This window comes from Vicugna pacos, chromosome 3, assembly GCF_048564905.1.
Source record: "Vicugna pacos chromosome 3, VicPac4, whole genome shotgun sequence".
NCBI classification, from domain to species: Eukaryota; Metazoa; Chordata; class Mammalia; order Artiodactyla; family Camelidae; genus Vicugna; species Vicugna pacos.
This window is the reverse complement of record NC_132989.1, coordinates 30,806,862-30,826,418: the sequence shown is the minus strand read 5'-3', so window position 1 is coordinate 30,826,418 and position 19,557 is coordinate 30,806,862. Positions and strand designations below refer to the sequence as shown.

The 19,557-nt window shown below is 35.1% G+C and overlaps 1 protein-coding gene across 1 annotated transcript in view; it reads left to right on the top strand.

The window, feature by feature from the left end:
• The window catches only part of ADAMTS19 (ADAM metallopeptidase with thrombospondin type 1 motif 19), a 221,253-nt gene that overhangs the window by 155,003 nt on the left and 46,693 nt on the right, over nt 1-19,557 (top strand). The window contains exon 16 of the mRNA XM_072950428.1: nt 2,885-2,965. Within this exon, the coding sequence (XP_072806529.1) occupies nt 2,885-2,965 (81 nt within the window). The remainder of the gene's footprint in view (nt 1-2,884; nt 2,966-19,557) is intronic.

The following is a 19,557-nucleotide window of genomic DNA, read 5'->3' as shown; positions in this document are numbered from 1 at the left end:
TCTCATTCTGTCAGAATTATTTTATGTGCTACTAAAAATATCACTCACTACGTTACTTTTCTTTGCATGCAGTGAACTCGTTCTTTTTCTGAATACAGTTGACTCTTGAATGACCAAGGTTTCAACAACATGGGTCTATTTATATGTGGATTTTTTTTTACTTTTTTTATTGAGTTATAGGTATTTTACAATGTTGTGTCAAATTCCAGTGTAGAGCACAATTTTTCAATTATATGTGAACATGCATATATTCATTGCCACATTTTTTTTCACTGTGAGCTACTACAAGATCATGTATATATTTCCCTGTGCTATACAGTATAAACTTGTTTATCTATTCTACAATTTTGAAATCCCAGTCTATCTCTTCCAACCCCCCCCGCCCCCTTGGCAACCACAAGTTTGTATTCTATGTCTATGAGTCTGTTTCTGTTTTGTATTTATGTTCATTTTTTGTTTTAGATTCCACATATGTGCAATCTCATATGGTATTTTTCTTTCTCTTTCTGGCTTACTTCACTTAGAATGACATTCTTCAGGGACATCCGTGTTGCTGCAAATGGTGTTATGTTGTCATTTTTATGGCTGAATAGTATTCCAATGTCTAAATATACCACAGCTTCTTTATCCAGTCATCTGTTGATGGACATTTAGGCTGTTTCCATGTCTTGGCTATTGTAAATAGTGCTGCTATGAACATTGGGGCACAGGTGTCATTTTGAAGTAGGGTTCCTTCTGGATAGATGCCCGGGAGCAGGATTCCTGGGTCCTATGTTAAGTCTATTCCTAGTCTTTTGAGGAATCTCCATACTGTTTTCCACAGTGGCTGCACCAAACTGCATTCCCACCAGCAGTGTAGGAGGGTTCCCTTTTCTCCACAGCCTTGCCAGCATTTGTCATTTGTGGACTTTTGAATGATGGCCATTCTGACTGGTGCGAGGTGATACCTCATCATAGTTTTGGTTTGCATTTCTCTGATAATTAGTGAAATTGAGCATTTTTTCATGTGCCTATTGATCATTTGTATGTCTTCCTTGGAGAATTGCTTGTTTAGGTCTTCTGCCCATTTTTGGATTGGGTTGTTTGTTTTTTTTCTTATTAAGTCGTATGAGCTGCTTATGTATTCTGGAGATCAAGCCTTTGTTGGTTTCATCATTTGCATAAATTTTCTCCCATTCCATAGGTTGTCGTTTGGATTTTTTTTTTTAATACTAAATACTACAGTGGCACACAATCGACCTGCAGCTGTTTGAATCTGTGGGTGCCAAACCGCAGATACAGAGAAACCACTTATACAGAGGGCTGGCTATTAATTAAACTTTTTTTTTTTTTAACTATTGGAAGGGTTGGTACCCTTAGCCCACATGTTGTTCAGTGGTCAGCTTTGTATCCAAACCCTATCCATTCTTCAGGGACAGTTCATCTGTTTCCTTTGTGACACTTTCCTTGATTATATGAAATGTCCTCTTCTCCAAATCACTGTGATTCCTGCTAATGCCAGTATTTTCTCAAACATGAGTAATGTATATCACCATTTAAAAGGAAAGAAATCCCACTTCTCTGAGCTAAAACTAGCGGGGAAACTTTTGAACAGTGGTTTGATCAGAGAAGGAGGACACTTAAAGAACATTGGTTTCTGTTTTTCAGCAGGGAATTAACCATATTACTTTGCATGTGATCTTTTTGACATAATTTTGGAAGTTTTATTTAACTCGCTTTTATGTAAGATATTTGTGCTCACTGAGTACACAGACTCTCTTACCTTTCTTCTATACAAATAGGCAGTAAGCGTTTGTTTCTGTTTTCATTGCTGCATATTTTGTCCACGTAACAAATGCTAGTGCTTGTGTGATTTGTTGTTACTAGAAATGGTTAAATTGTGTAAGTAGTATTCACTAATGGAAATTATGATTTGAAAAACACAAGCCTCTGATTCCGCCAGGTGGGGTGTCTGCTACCTTTTTGGTATACACCAAACAACTGTGAATAGTTTCATGAATTTGAATAATTGATCAGTAGGAGACAACGCTGGGATTAGCTGTTGTGCCTTTTAAAAACTAGCTTTGAAATTAGACTTGTGTCAGGGCTAGATGGAGCTACACAGAAATACTAAGAAGAATATTAAATATTATTTTAATATAATTTTAAATCATATGTATTTTTGCCACAAGTTGGCATCTACTCTGTCACTATTCTGCACCAAGTGAAGTCTTGATTTTGACTTTTTCTGCACGTCTTCTCTTCCAACTTTGTCTTACCTTATTTCACTTCAAGCATTACATCCCTAATGCCTGCTGAAAAAACTTTCCTGAGAAACACCTCAGTGTGTCTTGCTTCTAGCTGTCTGACACCTTCCAAGGTGACACAGATTGCTTGGTGTGGCCTTACACTTACTTGTCTCCAGCCTCAGTTGCAAAACGCTTTGTTAATCTCCTCAGGGAGTGTTTGGTCTCTCTGGTCCTACACTCAGCTGCTCCAGGGGCCAGATGCCCGCAGCTGTGTGCTCTCCAGATGCATTTCCTCCTTCCCACACTCGCTAACTTAAAGGAGTGCCATGAACAGAATCTGAAGTTGCTTGCTCTGTTCCAAGATTCACTGTGTTTCTAACTGGGCTGTCCCAATTTACTTTTTTCTCCCCTCGTAATTCATGAGATATCAGGGAGCTTTTTCACCGAGAATACAGTCGCCTCTTTGCTGTATTCTCAACATCTTTCCAGGAAACTTCTCCGTTGGAAATGATGGCAGCTTTTATACGTACATTTTTTTCTTTATATAGGTATTGAAATAGCATAGCAAAAACCAAAAGAAAAAGAGGGCAAGTCAATTAAGAAAAGAAAAATTCAAAGAACTCGAGATGTATCTCATGTCTTATTGACTCTTACAGGTTATGTAGAAGTGCTGGTGATACCTGCGGGAGCAAGAAGAATCAAGGTCGTGGAGGAGAAGCCGGCACACAGCTACCTAGGTAACCTGTGTTACAGACACAGAGCCCAGCCAAGTTCAAGCCTGGCTGCCCTGCCCTGAGACTTCTGTGGTGGCCAGGATGTCAGTGTGCTTCTAGTCACACGTTTGAATTTCCTGGGAAGCACTTCTTGCCATATCAAGTAGGAATTTCTTTCCCTCCCTCCCAGGGACTTCCTAGGAGCAAAAGCAATCTGGTTATGTATTTTGAGGGGTTATAAATTACTTCCACATGTTTGTCCATGTTCAGGAACAAACACTCAGTGGAGGACTTGGGGATGCTTTATTTCATATATTGCACATATATTTCATATTTACACACACGTGAATGTCCAGATATTCATGTTTATTGCATTGCAAATGCATATATAAATGTGTGTGTATCTATATAGTGATTGCTTTAGAACTAGGAAATCTTGTGGAACCCTCAAAAAAAATTTCTGTGTACTAGAAGGATTTGATTTTTTTAATGGGAGGTGTTGCTCTCTTTTGCTTCACTTCAGGTGTACTTATTTATGAAGAAGGTATTTTAAAAAATTGTAACTGAAGAAGTTGACTTACAATATTGTATTGGTTTCAGGCAATGTGCTTTGACATTTGCATACATTATGAAATGATCACCACAGTAGGTCTAGTAGCCATCTTTCCCCAACAAAGTCATTGCAATATTATTGACCGTCTTCCTTTTGCTAGGTATGACATGACCATGGCTTCTTTATTTCATTACTGGAGTTTTTTACCTCTTAGTACCTTTCACCTATTTTGTGCACCCTGCACCCTCTGGCAGTCACCCGTTTGTTCTCTGTATTTAAGGGTTTCTTTTTGTTTTGCTTATTTGCTTATTTTGTTCTTTAGACTCCACATCATGTAGTATTTGTCTTTCTCTATCTGACTTATTTCACTTAGCATCATACCCTCTAGATCCAAACATTTGTTACAAATGGCAAGATTGCCTTTTCTTTTAGTGAATGAGTAATATTCTATTGTGTATGCATACCACATCTTCTTTATCCATTCATCTACTGATGGGCACTTAGGTTGCTTCCATACCTTGGCTTATTGTAAATAATGCCGCAGTGAACACTGGACTGCTTATATCTTTCTGAATCAGTGTTTTTGTGAAATTGCTGGATCATGAGGAAGGTCTGTGTTTAATTTTTTGAGGAGCCTCCATACTGTTTTCTGTATGGCCATGCCAATTTACAATCCCATCAACAGTACGTGAGGGTTTCCTTTTCTCTGCATCCTGGCCAACACTTGTTATTTGTTGTCTTTTTGGTGATAACTGTTCTGACAGATGTGAGGTGATATATTATTGTGGTTTTGATTTTCATTTCCCTGATGATTACCAGTGTTGTGCATCTTTTCATGTGCCTGTTGGCCATCTGAATGTCTTTTTGGAAAAATTTCTCAAGTCCTCTGCCCATTTTTCAATTGAGTTGTTTGAGTTTTTTTGATGTTGAGTTACGTGAGTTGTTTGTATATTTTGGATACTAACTTTTCATAGGATGTATCATTTGCAAGCATCTTCTCCCGTACAGTAGGCTTCCTTTTCATTTTGTTGATAGTTTCCTTTGCTGTGCAGAAGCTGTTTGATTTTACCTAGTCCCATTTGTTTATTTTTACTTTTAATTCCCTTTCCTGAGGAGATATACCCCCCAAAATATCGCTAAGACTGTCAAATAGCATACAGCCTATGTTTTCTTCTAGGAGGTTAGTGGTTTCAGTTCTTACATTTAAGTCTTTAATCCATTTTGAGTTTATTCCTGTATAGGGTATGAGAAAGTAGTCCAGTTTGATTGTTATACATGTAGCTGTCTAGTTCTCTCAACACTATTTGTTGATGAGTCTTGTTCTTCCATTGTATGATCTTGCCTCCTTTGTCATAGATTAATGGACCACATAAGCATGGATTTATTTCTAGACTCTCTATACTGTTCCATTCATCTATTTGTCTGTCTTTGTACCAGTACCAGGCTGTTTTGATTACTGTAGCTATGTAATATAGTTTGAAAAGAGGGAATGTGGTACCTCCAGCCTTGTTATTGTTTAAGATTGCTTCGGCTATTTAGGGTCTTTTGTGTTTCCACATAAATTTTAGAATTATTTGTCCTAGTTCTTTGAAAAATGCCATTGGTATTTTGATAGGGATTGCATTAAATCTGTTGATTGCCTTGGGTAGTATGGTCATTTTAACAACGTAGATTCTTCCAATCTTTGAGCATGGTCTATCTTTCCATTGCTTTTTGTCGATTTCTCTCATTAATACCTTATAGTTTTCTAAGTACAAATCTTCTGCCTCCTTTACTAGATTTATTCCTAAAACCTCCTTGATTAGACTTATTCCTGGATATTTCTTTTTGATGCAATTATAAACGGGGTTGTTTTCTTATTTTCATTTTCTGTTATTAGTATATAGAAATGAAACAGATTTCTGTGTAGTTTGTATCCTGCTACTTTACTGAATTCGTGTATTAGTTCTAATAGTTTTTTGCTGGCATATTCAGGATTTTCTATATGTAGTATCATGTCATACACAAAGAGTGATAGTTTTACTTCTTTCTTTCCAGTTTGGATTCTTTTTCTTGTCTAATTTCTGTGGCTCTGACTTCAAACACTATGTCATTGAATGAAAGTGACAAGGGTCGCATACTTGTCTTGTTCCTGATCTTAGAGGAAATGCTTTCACCTATTCACCATTGAGTATGATGTTGGCTGTGGTTTTGTCATATCTGGCTTTTATTGTGTTGAGATATGTTCCCCCATGCCCTCTTTGTTGAGAGTTTGTGTCATAAATGAATGCTGAATTTTGTCAAAAGTTCTTCTGCATCTATTGAGATGATTGTATGATTTTTATTCTTCAATTTGTTTGCATGGTGTATCACATGGATTCATTTATGAATATTGAACCATCCTTGCATCCCTGGGATAAACCTCAGTCATAGTGTATGATCCTTTTACTGTATTGTTAGATTTGATTTGCTAATATTATGTTGAGGATTTTTGCTTTTATATTCTTCAGGGTTATTGACCTGTAGTTTTCTTTTTTTGTGCTGTCTTTACCTGGTTTTGGTATCAGGGTGATGCTGGCTTCACAGAATGAATTTGGAAGCATTCTTCAATTTGGGGGAAGAGTTTTAGAAGGGTAGACATTAACTATTATTTAGCTGTTTGGTAGAATTCACATGTGTTGTCATCTGGTCCTTGAATTTTGTTTGTTGGGAGTTTTTTGATTACTGGTTCAATTTCATTACTGGTAATTAGTCTGTTCATGCTTTGTATTTCTTCCTGAATCAGTCTTGGGAGATTGCACATTTCTAGGAATGTATTCATTAATTATTGGTTGTCCAGTATATTGGTATATAATTGTTCATAGCAATCTCTTATGACCTTTTGTATTTCTGTAGTGTTGATAGTACCTTTTCTTTCATTTCCAGCTTTATTTATGTGGGCCCTCAAGTATTTTTCAAATTTTTAAGTATTGCTTGTGGAAAAAAATTGTATCAGCTATTTTAATTAGGCCAATTACTATTTCTGCATATGAAAGAAAATACTGTGTTGTCAGAATACATATTGTTTATATATTAATATTTCAAACTAATTAAATCATGTGAAATTATCTTTTATAGTCAGTGGCATCCACAGATAGGAGGATATAATGTGATAGGTCTGGCAAAAGACTGAATATTCTCCCAGAACTTAAACATTGTGTTTATATTATTGTTAAAGAATGCCTTTGTGTCTTTTTTTCCTTCTTAACAAAAATAATTTCCTCATTATATTCTTTCTCAAATCAAAAATAATGTCTTGATAGGAAAATACTTCGTACATGAAAAAATAACCCAGAATTACATGATTGTTTCTGTTCTGTGACATTGCAAATAGTCTACAGTTGGATTGAGTCATTTTTCACATTAGGGTTTGCTTTCTAGGAGTAGGAAAATTTGAGGAAAGGGGACAGTAAAATAAATTCTTTGTCATGTGACACACTCATTTGTTAGTCATTACTAATACATTAATTTTATCTATTTTTACCTGATTTGGTTTTTAAATTCATTTTAAGTGCAAGTAAATCTTGCTGTATACCCAAATTCAGATTAAAGCTTCAATATCCATTTTTTGGAGACACTGTATAAAATTGAGACATTTGCAGTACTTTCATTTAATAACAGACAGTTGGCATTTACACTTGGGGATATGTTTCTTTTTTCCAAGCTGGAAAAGAATGTCTCAAATGGAGTTTTCTCAGTTCTGCAAAACTCTACATTGTACTCTGATTTGTAATATGCTAACAAACGTGGCTGGATAAACTTGACCGTTTTACAAATGGGAAATCTCCATTCTCCCTCTAATTCCTGACTTCCCTGGCTCTTCAACCTATCCTGTCTTGTTTTGATCTCACCTCTACATTAACTGCCTTTGTCAGGGTCAGCAAATGCCCTCTTTTGTTGGATTCTCAGTCTCCACCTGGTGTCCAAATGTTCTCATACTGTAGCGCTCAAGTCTGGGCCCTGCTGTCTTCTCTGCTATACTGTCTCCCTAGGGACTCACATCGGGCTTCTTTGCTGAACAATTTTATTTGATGTAAATTATCAAATCCTCATATGTACCGCAGAAATAATGTGTAAATCAAAAATTTTATTTCCATCTTGTGCTGAAACCTCTTCCTTTAGTTTTCCTCACTATAGTTAATGTCACTGTATTAGTGTCCTATGACTGCTGTGACAATTACCAAGAACTTGGTAGTTTAAAACAGCAGAAATCTATTCTCTTGTAAGTCCATCATCAGTTTTACTGAACCAAAAATCAAGATGTCTGCAAAGTTGTGCTGTCTCTGGAGTCTCTAGGGGAGCATCAATTCCTGGCCTCTTCCAGCGTCCAGTGGCTACCATCATTCTTTTGCTTGGGACCACAGCACTCCAATCTCTGCCTCCCTAGTGTCATTGCCTCCTCTTCTTTTTCTGTGTTTAAACAACCCTGTTTGTACCTCTTCCAAGGCTACGTATGATTACATTTTAGGCCTGCTTGGATAATCCAGGACAATCTCATCTCAGGATCCTTAACTTAATCATACCTGCAAGGTTATTTGTTTGTTTGTTTGCCATATAAGGTAACATTCATATGTTCCAGGAATTCAGGCATCATTTTGTTGCCTTAAAAATACATGTTTTTCAAATTGTGGTAAAATACATGTAACATAGAATTTACCATCTTAACTATGTTAAGTGCACCGTTCAGTGGCATTATGTACGTTCACTTTGTTGTGCAGCCACCACCATCCAGCTCCAGAACTCTTTTTATCTCCTGGAACTGAAACTTTGGACCCATTAATAGTAACTCCCCATTCCACCATCCTCCTGTCTTCTGGTAACCTCCATTATGCTTTCTATGTCCATGAATTTGACCACTCTTCATACCTCACGTATATGGAGTATATACAGTCAGTGTCCTTTTATGACTGACATATTTCTTAGAATAATGTTCTCAAGATTTGTCCATGCTGTAGCATTTGTCAGCATTTCCTTCCTTTTAAAGGCTGGATATTATTTCAATGTATGTATATGCCACCTTTTGCTTCTCTTTCATCTGTGGATTCTTGGGTTGCCTCCCAGGAAGCAACATTTTAGCTACTGTGAACATTTTAGCTATTGCAAATAATGCTGCTATAAACGTGGCTATACAGGTACCTCATCAAGACCCAGCTTTTCATTCTTTTGAGTAGAAACCCAGAAGTAGAATTGCTGGATCATAGGCCAGTTCTATTTTTAATTTTTTTGAGAAACTGGGGAACATTTTCCACAGGTGCCGCACCATTTTCTGTTCCCACCAACAGGGTGCAAGGGTTCTAGGTCCTCTGTGTCCTCACCAACACTTATTTTCTGTTTGTTTTGATAGTAGCCATCCTGATGGGCATGAGGTGATATCTCATGATGGATTTGTAGTTGTATTTCTCTACTGATTAGTGATGTTGAGCATCTTTTCATGCGCTTGTTGGCTTTATATAACTTTTGGAGAAGTACCTATTCAGGCCCTTTACCCATTTTTTAATTAGGTTATTTGGTTTTATTATTGATAAGTTTTAGGAATCTCTACATATTCTGGATCTTAATCCCTCATGAAATTGATTTTCAAATATTTTCTCACATCCTGTGGTTTTTTACTCTGTTAATAGTGTCTTTTGATGTGCAGAATTTTTTAATTTTCATGAATTTTGTCTGTTTTTCTTTTATAATCTGTGCCCATGGTGCAGTATCCAAGGAATCATTGTCAAATTGAGCACTGTGGAGTTTTCACCTTATATTTTCTTCTGAGAGTTTTATAGTTTTAGTTCTGACATTTAGATTCTTGATCCATTTTGAATTAAATCTTGTACATGGTATAAATTAAGGGTCAAACTTCAGTTTTCTGCAGGTGAATACTCAGTTTTCCCAGCACCACCAGTTGAAAGACTGTCCTTTCTCTATTGAATGATTTTGGCACCCTTGTCAAAAATCATTTGGCCATAAATGCAAGGATTTATTTCTGGGATCTCTATTCTGTTACATTGGTTTATATGTCTGTTTTTATGCCAGTAGCACACGGTTTTAATCACTGTAGCTTTCTAGTAAGTTTTGAAATCAGGAAGTGTGAGTCTCCAGCTTTGTTCCTGTTTTTCAAGATTGTTTTGGCTATTCAGGGTCTCTTGAGATTCTGTATGAATTTTAAGACAGGTTTTTTTTTTCCATTTTTGCACAATAAGGGCATTTGGATCTTGATAGGGAATTCATTGAATTGTAGGCCACTTTGGATAATATTGACATCTTAACAGTATTAAGTCCTCCAGTTCCTGAACCTGGAATGTGTTTTCATTTATTTACCTCTTCTTTAATTTCTTTCAGAGATGTTTTATAGTTTTCATTGTGTAAGTCTTTCACTTTCTTGGTGACGTTAATTCCCAAGTACTTAATTACTTTTGATTCTATGCTGTTATAAATAGAAATGTTTTCTTAATTTCCTGTTCAGATTTTTTATTACTAGTGTATAGAAATGCAATGCTTTCTATGTGTTGACTTTGTTTCCTGATACTTTTCTAAATTTATTTATTAGTTCTAATTTTTTTGTTAAAATTTTAGTGGTTTCTGTGTAGAAGATCATATCATCTGCAAATAGAAATAATTCTACTACTTTCTTTCTGATTTGGATACCTTTTGTTCTCCTAAATTAGGTTTGCATGTATTTTGTTGAGGATTTTTGCATCAGTATGCATAAGGAAAATTGGTCTGTTTTCTTTTTTTGTAGTGTCTTAGTGCCATAAGGTACAGGACTTTTCTTTTGGGAGATATTTTTGATTACTGATTCAATCTCCTTACTAGTTATAGGTGTATTTGTAGTATCTCTCTTGTTTTGTAATTGAGACTTGGTAGGTTTTGTGTTTCTAAAAATTGTTTCATTTCATTTAGGTTATCCAGTGTGTTAGCATACAGTTGTTCACAGTACTTTCCTACAATCCTTTTTATTTCTTTAGCATTAGTTGTAATGTTCTCACTTTAATTTCTGATTTTTTTAGGTGTCTTGTTTTCATTCATTCTTACTCAATATAGCTAAAGGTTTGTCAGTTTTGTTGATCTTTTCAGAGAACTAACATGATTTTTTAATCTTTTCTATTATTTTTCTTTTCTCTATTTCATTTATCTCTGCCGTAGTCTTCGTTATTTCCTTTCTTCTTAGAGCTTTTAGGTTTCGTTTATTCTTTTTCTTGTTCCTTAAGTTATAAAGTGAGGTTGTTAATTTGGGATCATTATTCTTTTTTAGTGTAAACGTTTATAGCTGTAAATTTACCCCTGTAACACTGCTTTCACGGTGTCCTGTAAGCCTCGGTACCTTGTGTTTTGTGTTCTCATTCTCATGTTTCAAAACATTTTCTAATTTGCGTTGTGATTTCTTCTTTGATCCATTGGTGTGTTGTTTTAGTTCCACCAGTTTGTGATTTTCCCAGTTTCCCTTCTGCTGTTGCTCTCTAACTTCATCTCACTGTGGTCAGAGAAGATGCTTTGTATGACGTCTGTCTTTCAGGAGATGAACGTCTCTTGGAGGGGGCCATTATTTATCCTACCACAGTCACTAATTTCTACCTAGTAGTTTGTACCAAAACTAGGGGTTCTCTTTGAAAACTCTCTTCACCACTGTAATGCAATACATCAGCAAGTCCAGTCCGTTCTTCACACCTATCACTTTTTCTTCATATTCACTGTGACCCCTAACCAGGCCACTCCCTATTAGACTGTCACGCTTTATTTCCCTTATAGAACTTATCGCTGTTTGAATTGTCTTATTTTTTCACATGCATGCTTTATAACATCTATCTCCATTGTTAATTCTTGAAAGCAGAGATGATTCTGCTCAGTGCCTTATCTGCAGTGACTAAAACAGACTCTGGCACACAGGAATTAATAAAGAATTTTTTGAGTGAATTTTAACTAAGAAAAGATGGTTCACAATTGTATAGTGATGAGTATGGGTCAGTGCATTAAATATATTTGGTAAATTAAGTCCTCACAACAACTTTATAAAGTAAGCACTGCTCATTTCCCAGTTTTTTAAAGTAAGAGAATAGAGGAACAGAGAGTTTAAATTTCTTTCCCAAGGTCACACATCTTAAAATCTAGGATCCTAGATTTAAACCCAAGAAGTGTGGCCGCACTATCTGATTCCTACTATCTTTTTTTTTCTTTCACTTTTTCTTTTTATCATTGCCTTCTGTGTAACATTTATGATTTTAAAGTACAAGTCCTTAATGAACAAATTTTCCTTGAACTTCCCCCAAATTCCCTCTTTTCCCCGTTTTCTTAATGCAATGTGATCAGTTGTTCTATAAGATTAACACAGGGAAATACAAATCTTAAAATGACTATTTTCTTCTCCAGTTACTACCTCCAAACCTGCCAGGCGCCACCTTTTTTCCCTGGTGCAAATCGCTAAACATGTATCTCCAATCACTTTTTGTTGTTAAAAGATCTTTTAGTTGAAAAGTGGAATTACACATCTGTATTGAGTGTCTGGCCGTATTATTGTCAGTTTTCCTTGTGCTTAACCTCAGGCCTACATTACTAGGGTCTTTTACTTGTATAAGGAAGTAGCATCAATGCTTCTAAACATTCTGAATACTACTACGGAGATTAAATCATTGTTGAAATGTCACCATGTTTACTCAGCAACCTACTAAGTTTCCTTGCTTGCTTAACTGAGGGAAAAACAATTCTCCTTTTGAAAGGGTATAAGAATGAAGACAAGGGGACTGGTTCATAATTTCATCCAGTGAACAGGAATGAGAAAAACCCAATTGCTTCTAGAGACATTGAAGAAGTTCACGGATGAAACTTGTTAGAAAATGGATGTGCGTAGTGATAGAAGAGAAAAATTTGAAGTTTCTGGCTTCAACAACTAGGAAAATAATAATAGAATTTACTGAGATAAGACACATTGATGAGTGGCAGATTTGAAATAAAGAAATGACAGTTCAAATCCTAGATTTCAAACCTAGAATCCTAGATTTCAAGCTTAATCCATTCTTTAGGCAAAGAATACATATCATAAATCACGTTTTCTAAAAGCTCTTTCAGGCAGTGGGAGGAAGTCATTGACTCTTCATCTGAAGTAGTTTTAGCAAAAAGAAAGAAAAATAGATCATTTCCCGGAAATTGATCATTCTTTAACGATTAACGTGTCTACATCAAACTGTATATTATCTCATAGGAGACATTTAATTCCCTCCTGATACAGCTATTCTTCTTCATTACTCTCTCTTTGAGTTGTATTCCCATATGCCATTATTCTCTGCTTTTCTGAAGATCATGGCTCTAATATGTTAATAATTTATCAAGAAGTATAAAATGGAAAGCAGTTTAGCTAGAAGTCATATGGGTCAGCTTACCCTGCCTGCAGGTTTTTTGTTTTATTTTGTTTTGTTTTGCTTTGTTTTTGGTGGGAGGAAGTAATTAGGTTTACTGATTTATTTATTTTTAGAGGAGGTGCTGGAAATTGAACCCAGGACCTTGTGTATGCTAAGCATGCGCTCCACCACTTGAGCTTAGACCCTTCTCCCTTGCCTGCAGTTTTGTATGCAACCCACCAAGGGAAGAATTCTCACTGAAAGCAGTTTAAAATGTTGAGCAAAATACAAAAGGAGGAAGAAAGAACACTTTAAATTTTTTTCTTTATTTTTTTAACTGTATATATATATTTTAATTGAGGTATAGTCAGTTTACAATTTTGTGTCAGTTTCTGGTGTACAGCAAAATGCTTCAGTCATATACATATATTCATTTTCATATTTTTTTCGACGTGTTACTACAAGATATTGATGATAGTTCCCTGTGCCATACAGTATGAACTTGTTGTTTATCTGTTTTATATATATTAGTATCTGCAAATCTCAAAACCCCCAATTTATCCTTTCATACCCCTTTCCTCCCCTCTGGTAACCATAAGTTTGTTTTCTATGTCTGTGAGTCTGTTTCTGTTTTGTAAATAAATTCATTTGGCCTTTTTTTCAGATTCCACATGTAAGTGATATCATATGGTATTTTTCTTTCTCTTTCTGGCTTACTTCACTTTTTAAATTTATCTCTGAACTGGAAAGAAATTAAAGGATCCCTCACATGCCAAAAACAAAATGAGAACAGAAGCCAGAGTGTTAGGCTCACTGAAGACCCACTTAATGCTTAATCCTGGTGACCAATTTAGACTCTGAGGGCCAAAGGAAACTGTGACAGGAAACAAAGCTTAAGCCTTCTACAAAGTGGAGGCTCTAATAGGAGACCTCTCAGAAGAGCGGGACCCAAAGGTCTACAAGCCCAATGTGAGATCTCAAAGTGCCTGTGTTGTATTTGCACCATAAAAGGAGAAAGATAGGAAATGTGTCTGTATTAACTTTGGTACCAGGTGGAGACAGAAAATCAAATTCCTGGGGAATTTGTAACCCACAGTAAATGCTCATAGGGATTTGCTGCACCAGTTTACTCTGTGAAGCCCAAAACCCTCAAGACATTTATTTTAATGAAGTTACCAAGGTGGATGGTATATACAAATGCAAATCCTTTTTGAAGGTAATTTACCTTTAAATCAGGCCTCAAAGGAATTCTATAAAGTTCAACAAATATAATTTTTTAATAAAAATTAAAAAGTTCAGAAAACACAGAAGGAAGTAGACACTATAAGCAGAACCCAGTACAAATAAGGGATAACAGAATCAGGCATATGTATTTTTATCATATACAGGAAATATAAAAGTATTATGGTAATATGTTTAAATATATAAAAGAGGGACTTAAAAATAAGAATAAACAAAATTGACTAAACACATTTAGAGAACCAAATATAATTTTTAACATGAAATTTTAAAAACTCAATCAACAGAAAACAAGATAGGAGAAAAACAAAAATATACAGCAAGCAGGAAAAAAGCACAAAATTAGATAGTAATAGGTAAATCAAAAGATACCAGTAGTCTTAATAAACATTTAAAATTGAAATATTTAGTTAAAAGGCAAAAATTATCACACTGGTTTTTAAAAATAATTCAAGTATATTGTATTCGTAAGAGACGTGTTTTTAAAGTTTCTCAAAAATTGAAAATCAAAGAGTGGAAAACTGTACCAGAAAAATACAGACCAAAAGATACTGATGTAGCCATAGTAATGTAAAACAAAACTCACTTTACAGAAAAATGCATTGCTCGAGATAAAAAAAAAGTTCACGAGATAATTATGAAAGAATTCATTTATCACAAAGATACTATAATTTTAAGTTATATAAACCCAGAAATATAACTTCAAAGCTTTAAAGCAAAAATTGACCAAGAAAAACTGACAAATTCATCACTATAGTGAAATGAAACACATATATATGAAGTAAATTGACTTCCAATTGAAGTGTTGAGGTAATGCAGAGAGAAAAGGTACTCCTTAAAGAAATAATGCTGGAATAACTTCATATTTATATGAGGAGAAAAAAATTGAACCTTGGCCCAAACCTGCAACATACACAAAGATTAACTCAAAATGGATTGGAAATCTAAACAAAAAAGCTAAAACTCTAAAACTTACAGCAGAAGTCATAGGAGAAACATATTAATGACACTGTGGTACACAAGGATTTCTTTACAGTGGATGTACAAAACTACCAACTCTCCCAACCAAAAATACATACGTTGGATTTCATTAAAAGTAAAACTGCTCCTTAAAAGATATCGTTAAGAAAATGAAAAGGCAAGCCATAGTGTCAGGGAAAAATATGTGCAATAAACTTGTCATGAAAAGAAGTTGTCTAGAATATATAAACATGTGATTTTCCTGATATTTAATAGAGACAATTATTCTTAACTGATCGGTTGGTTAAAGGGAAGAGTAAAATGCAGATGTTTCTATTTTTCATCTACTTGAAGAAAAATAACATTTTTAGTACATTTGAAGAACCTTGTGCTTCTCATATTTTATAGTAAATTTTGTGTAAGACTGGTATTGGTTTTCCTTAAACGTGTGAACATTGGTATTTTCTCTGTGGGAGGATTTTTGAATCCCAACCTAATTTCTTTACTGTGTGTGTTGATAATTATTCAGATGCTCTTTTTCTTCTTGTGTCCTCAGAGAAGTAATCAATTGCACTTACCTTATCAAATCTTTTGTCTTAAAGTCGTTTGTAATATGTCCTTATTACACTACAGTGTCTGTAAGCACTATAGCAATATTTCTTCTTTCACTTCTGGTATTGTTAACTTGTGTCTTTTTTTCTTATTCAATCTAGAGTTTAATCCACTTTTCATCTTTTAAAATAACCAACTTTTGGTATCATTGATTGTATCTGCTAATCTACTTTCTATTCAGTTGACTTCTGCTCTTTATTGTTTTCTTCCTACTTGCTTTTGGTTTAAATTGCTCTTTTTTATACCATTTAAAGGTAGAAACTTGGATGACTGATTTTAGTTGTTTCTTCTTTGCTAATATTGTAGTTTTTCTGTCTAAGCACTGCTCTAGCTGCATTCTGCAATTTTTGTATGTTGCACTTTTATTTTAAAATATTTTCAAATTGCCATTGTGATTTCTACATTGACTTATGGGTTATTTGTAAATGTCTTATTTAATTTTCAGGTATTTGTAGATTTTTAGTAGATATTTTGTTATTAATTCCAGTTTAAATCTGTGTGGAAAGAGAATATACAGTTGACCCTTCAACAACACGGCAGTTAGTGGCATCTATCTTCCAGGCAGAAACAAATCAGAATATAATTTATAGTTGGAACTCCATATACACGCTTGCTCTATATGTGGAATGTAATATTTTACATCCAGGAATTCAATCAGCAAGGGACAGGGGATCATATAGTACTGAGGTATTTACTATTGAAAATTTTCACATATGAGTGGACCCACACAGTTCAAATCCGTGTTGTTCAGGGATTAGCCATGCTGATTTCAACTGAGACTTGTTTCATGGCCTGTTGCCTATATTGGTTAATGTTTCATTTATAGTTGAAAAAAATTTATATTCTGCAATTGCTGATTCGTCTCTGAATATTGATCAGCTCAATTTGATTCAAGTGTTCTATATTCTTATTGATTTTATTCTTTTATCAACTAAGAAGTGAGAAGTATTCAAATCTCTGATTAAAATTATGGATTTTTCTGTTTCTCCTTTCAGTTATGTCAGTTTTTGCTTCATGCATTTTGATGCTTTGTCATACACTTAGGATTATATGATCTCATTAATAAATTTTAAGTGTCATTTAAGATTTTACATTTAAAGTAAGTTTAAATTTAAAAGACATTTTAAAAAAATTCTCTTTTGATCTCTGAGAATATTCCTTGCCCTGAAGTCCGTGCTATCTGATATTAATGTAGCTGATACATCTTTTTTATGACTTGTGTTGCATGCTTAGTTCTTTCCATCCCTTTCAGTTTAATCTCCCATTTATTTATTTATTTATTTAATTATTTGATGTATAGTTGCTTTACAATGTTGTGTGGGTTTCTGATCTATAGCATAGTGATTCAGTTATACATATACACATATATATATATTCTTTTTCATTATTGGTTTATTACAAGTTACTGAATATAGTCCCTATGCTATACAGTAAGGCCTTATTGTTGTATATAGTGGTTTGCATCTGCTAATCCCAAACTCCTAATTTATCTCCTCCACCACCTTTCTCCTTTGGTAACCATAAGTTGGTCATCTATGTCTATGAATCTGTTTCTATTTTATAAATAAGTTCATTTGTGTCATTTTTTCAGATTCCACAAATAAGTGATGTCATATGATATTTGTCTTTCTCTATCTGGCTTACTTCACTTATCTAGGTCCATCCATGCTGCTACAAATGGCATTATTTCATTCTTTTTTATGGCTGAGTAGTATTCCATTATATATATATATATATAATCTTCTTTATCTATTCATCTGTCCATGGACATTTAGGTTACTTCCATGTCTTGGCTATTGTAAATAGTGCTGTTATGAACACTGGGGTGCATGTATGTTTTCAAATAAGAGTTTTCTCTGGATGTATGCCCAGGAGTGGGATTGCTGGATCATATGGTAACTCTATTTTCAGTTTTTTTTAAGCAATCTCCACACTGTCTTAGCATGGCCCATTTTTTTATTGGGTTATTTGTGTTTTTTTTGTTATTGAGTTGTATAAGCTGTTTGTAAATTCAAAAAATTAAACCCTTGTCAGTCACATCATTTGCAAATATTTTCTCCCAATCCGTAGGTTGTCTTTTCATTTTGTTTATAGTTTCCTTGGCTGTGCAAAGACTTATGAGTTTAATTAGGTCTCATTCATTTCTTTTTGCTTTTATTTCTGTTGCCTTGATAGACTGACCTAGGAAAACAGTGCTACGATTTATGTCAGAGGCTGTTTTGCCTATGTTCTCTTCTAGACGGTTTATGGTGTCTTGTCTTGTGTGTACGGCTTTGAGCCATTTTGAGTTTATTTTTGCGTGTGATGTGAGGGAGTGTTCTGTAAAGCCATTGATTTACACGTTTAAAGTACATTCTTATAAATTGAATGTAGAGTCCATCCTTTTGATCCCTCTGGCCTGATAATCTCTCTCTTTTAACTAATATTCCTAATGCATTTAAATGTAATAAAATTGTGGACATAATTGAATTTTTCATTTTTAATCCTTTTTCCCCTCTTTATCTGGCTTAATCTGTTGGATTAAGTAGTCTTTTAGTATTCCATTAATCTCCTTTATTTGCTTATCAGCTAAATATAACTCTTGTTTTGTTTTTCACAGGCTGCTTTAGTATTTACAACCTGGATTTTTAACTTACCATAGTCTCCCTTCAAAGTATATTGTGTCACTTTACATGTAATGTAAGTTCCTTAAAACAGTGTACTCCCCTTTGCCTGCTTGCCCTCCGTGTGCTATCATACATTTTATTTCTACATTTTACATAATCATTTTATTTATACATACGCTTTAAGCTCCAAAAGACATTATAACCAATGTGCTTGTTTCCTCTCTGGTCATTGTTAAGATTGTTGTCCGTGTCCTTGTGTTCCGGCCGTTTGATTATGCTGTGCCTTGGTTTGGCTTCCTCCTTTGTGCTTATGCTGTTTGGCTTCTGGTGTACTTTTCAGATCTGTAGGTTTATGGTTTATATCAAATTTGGAAATAATTTTGAACATTATACCTTCAAATAATTCTTGTGCCTACCCTCCCTTTTCAAGGAGCCTTTATTCTAGGACTAGTCCAGCCTTATTTCTAATAGACAGCCTTTCTATTAGGCTCTGTGTGTGCAATAAGATCTCTCCCCTTCAGCAGACTGGAACACGTGTCTTCCAGCCCTCCGTGAGCGCCAGCAATTGTACGGCTCACAGGTCCTAGGTAGTTGCTCTTTTCCCAGCCTTGAGGAATCTCACCCCACCTACTTGCTGCTGAGTATTTAGCCTCATGCTCAGAAGAGCACCTTTGCAGATTTGTGAAGCTCATCTCTGTGCAGCCCGCTCTTCTCCACTGCTCCATAAAGCCAATTCCAGATGCCTTAGGCAGCCTGAAGCCCATTGTCTATGTCCCCTCCTCCCTGAAGCCCTCATTATCTGTGCTCTGCTTCAGTTCCCTGTTCTGGGGTGGGATCTGCTCAATTATTCAGGCAGAAAGTCAAGTAATTTTAGGGGTCACATTTGGTCTCCTCCTCTCTGGGATCACAGTTCCCCATTGTCACTTGTCTAGTGTCTGAGAATAGTCGTTTCATCCATTGTCTATTTTTCTAGTTGTTGACAGTGGGGGAGAGAGTGCAGTCCCAGTTACTTGGATATGGCCAGAAGCAGATTTTCTAAAAACACATTTTTGAAGCTAATGAATTAAAAACAAAGACCAAGAAACACCACACACCCAGAGTATTGAGTCTGCACTTGAGGTTGCTGTTAAGGTTGTAAATTGTATGTTTTCACATACACACATGTGGCATTGGGCGAGGGGTGCTGAATTCCAGAATAGTAGCTGAGTCTTACCATTATATGGTCACCACAAACGTGTTTTAAGGCATTTTTATTAGAGATTTTCAGGAAATGGTCTTTTACAATAGTACCTTGAATATATGTTGAAATAC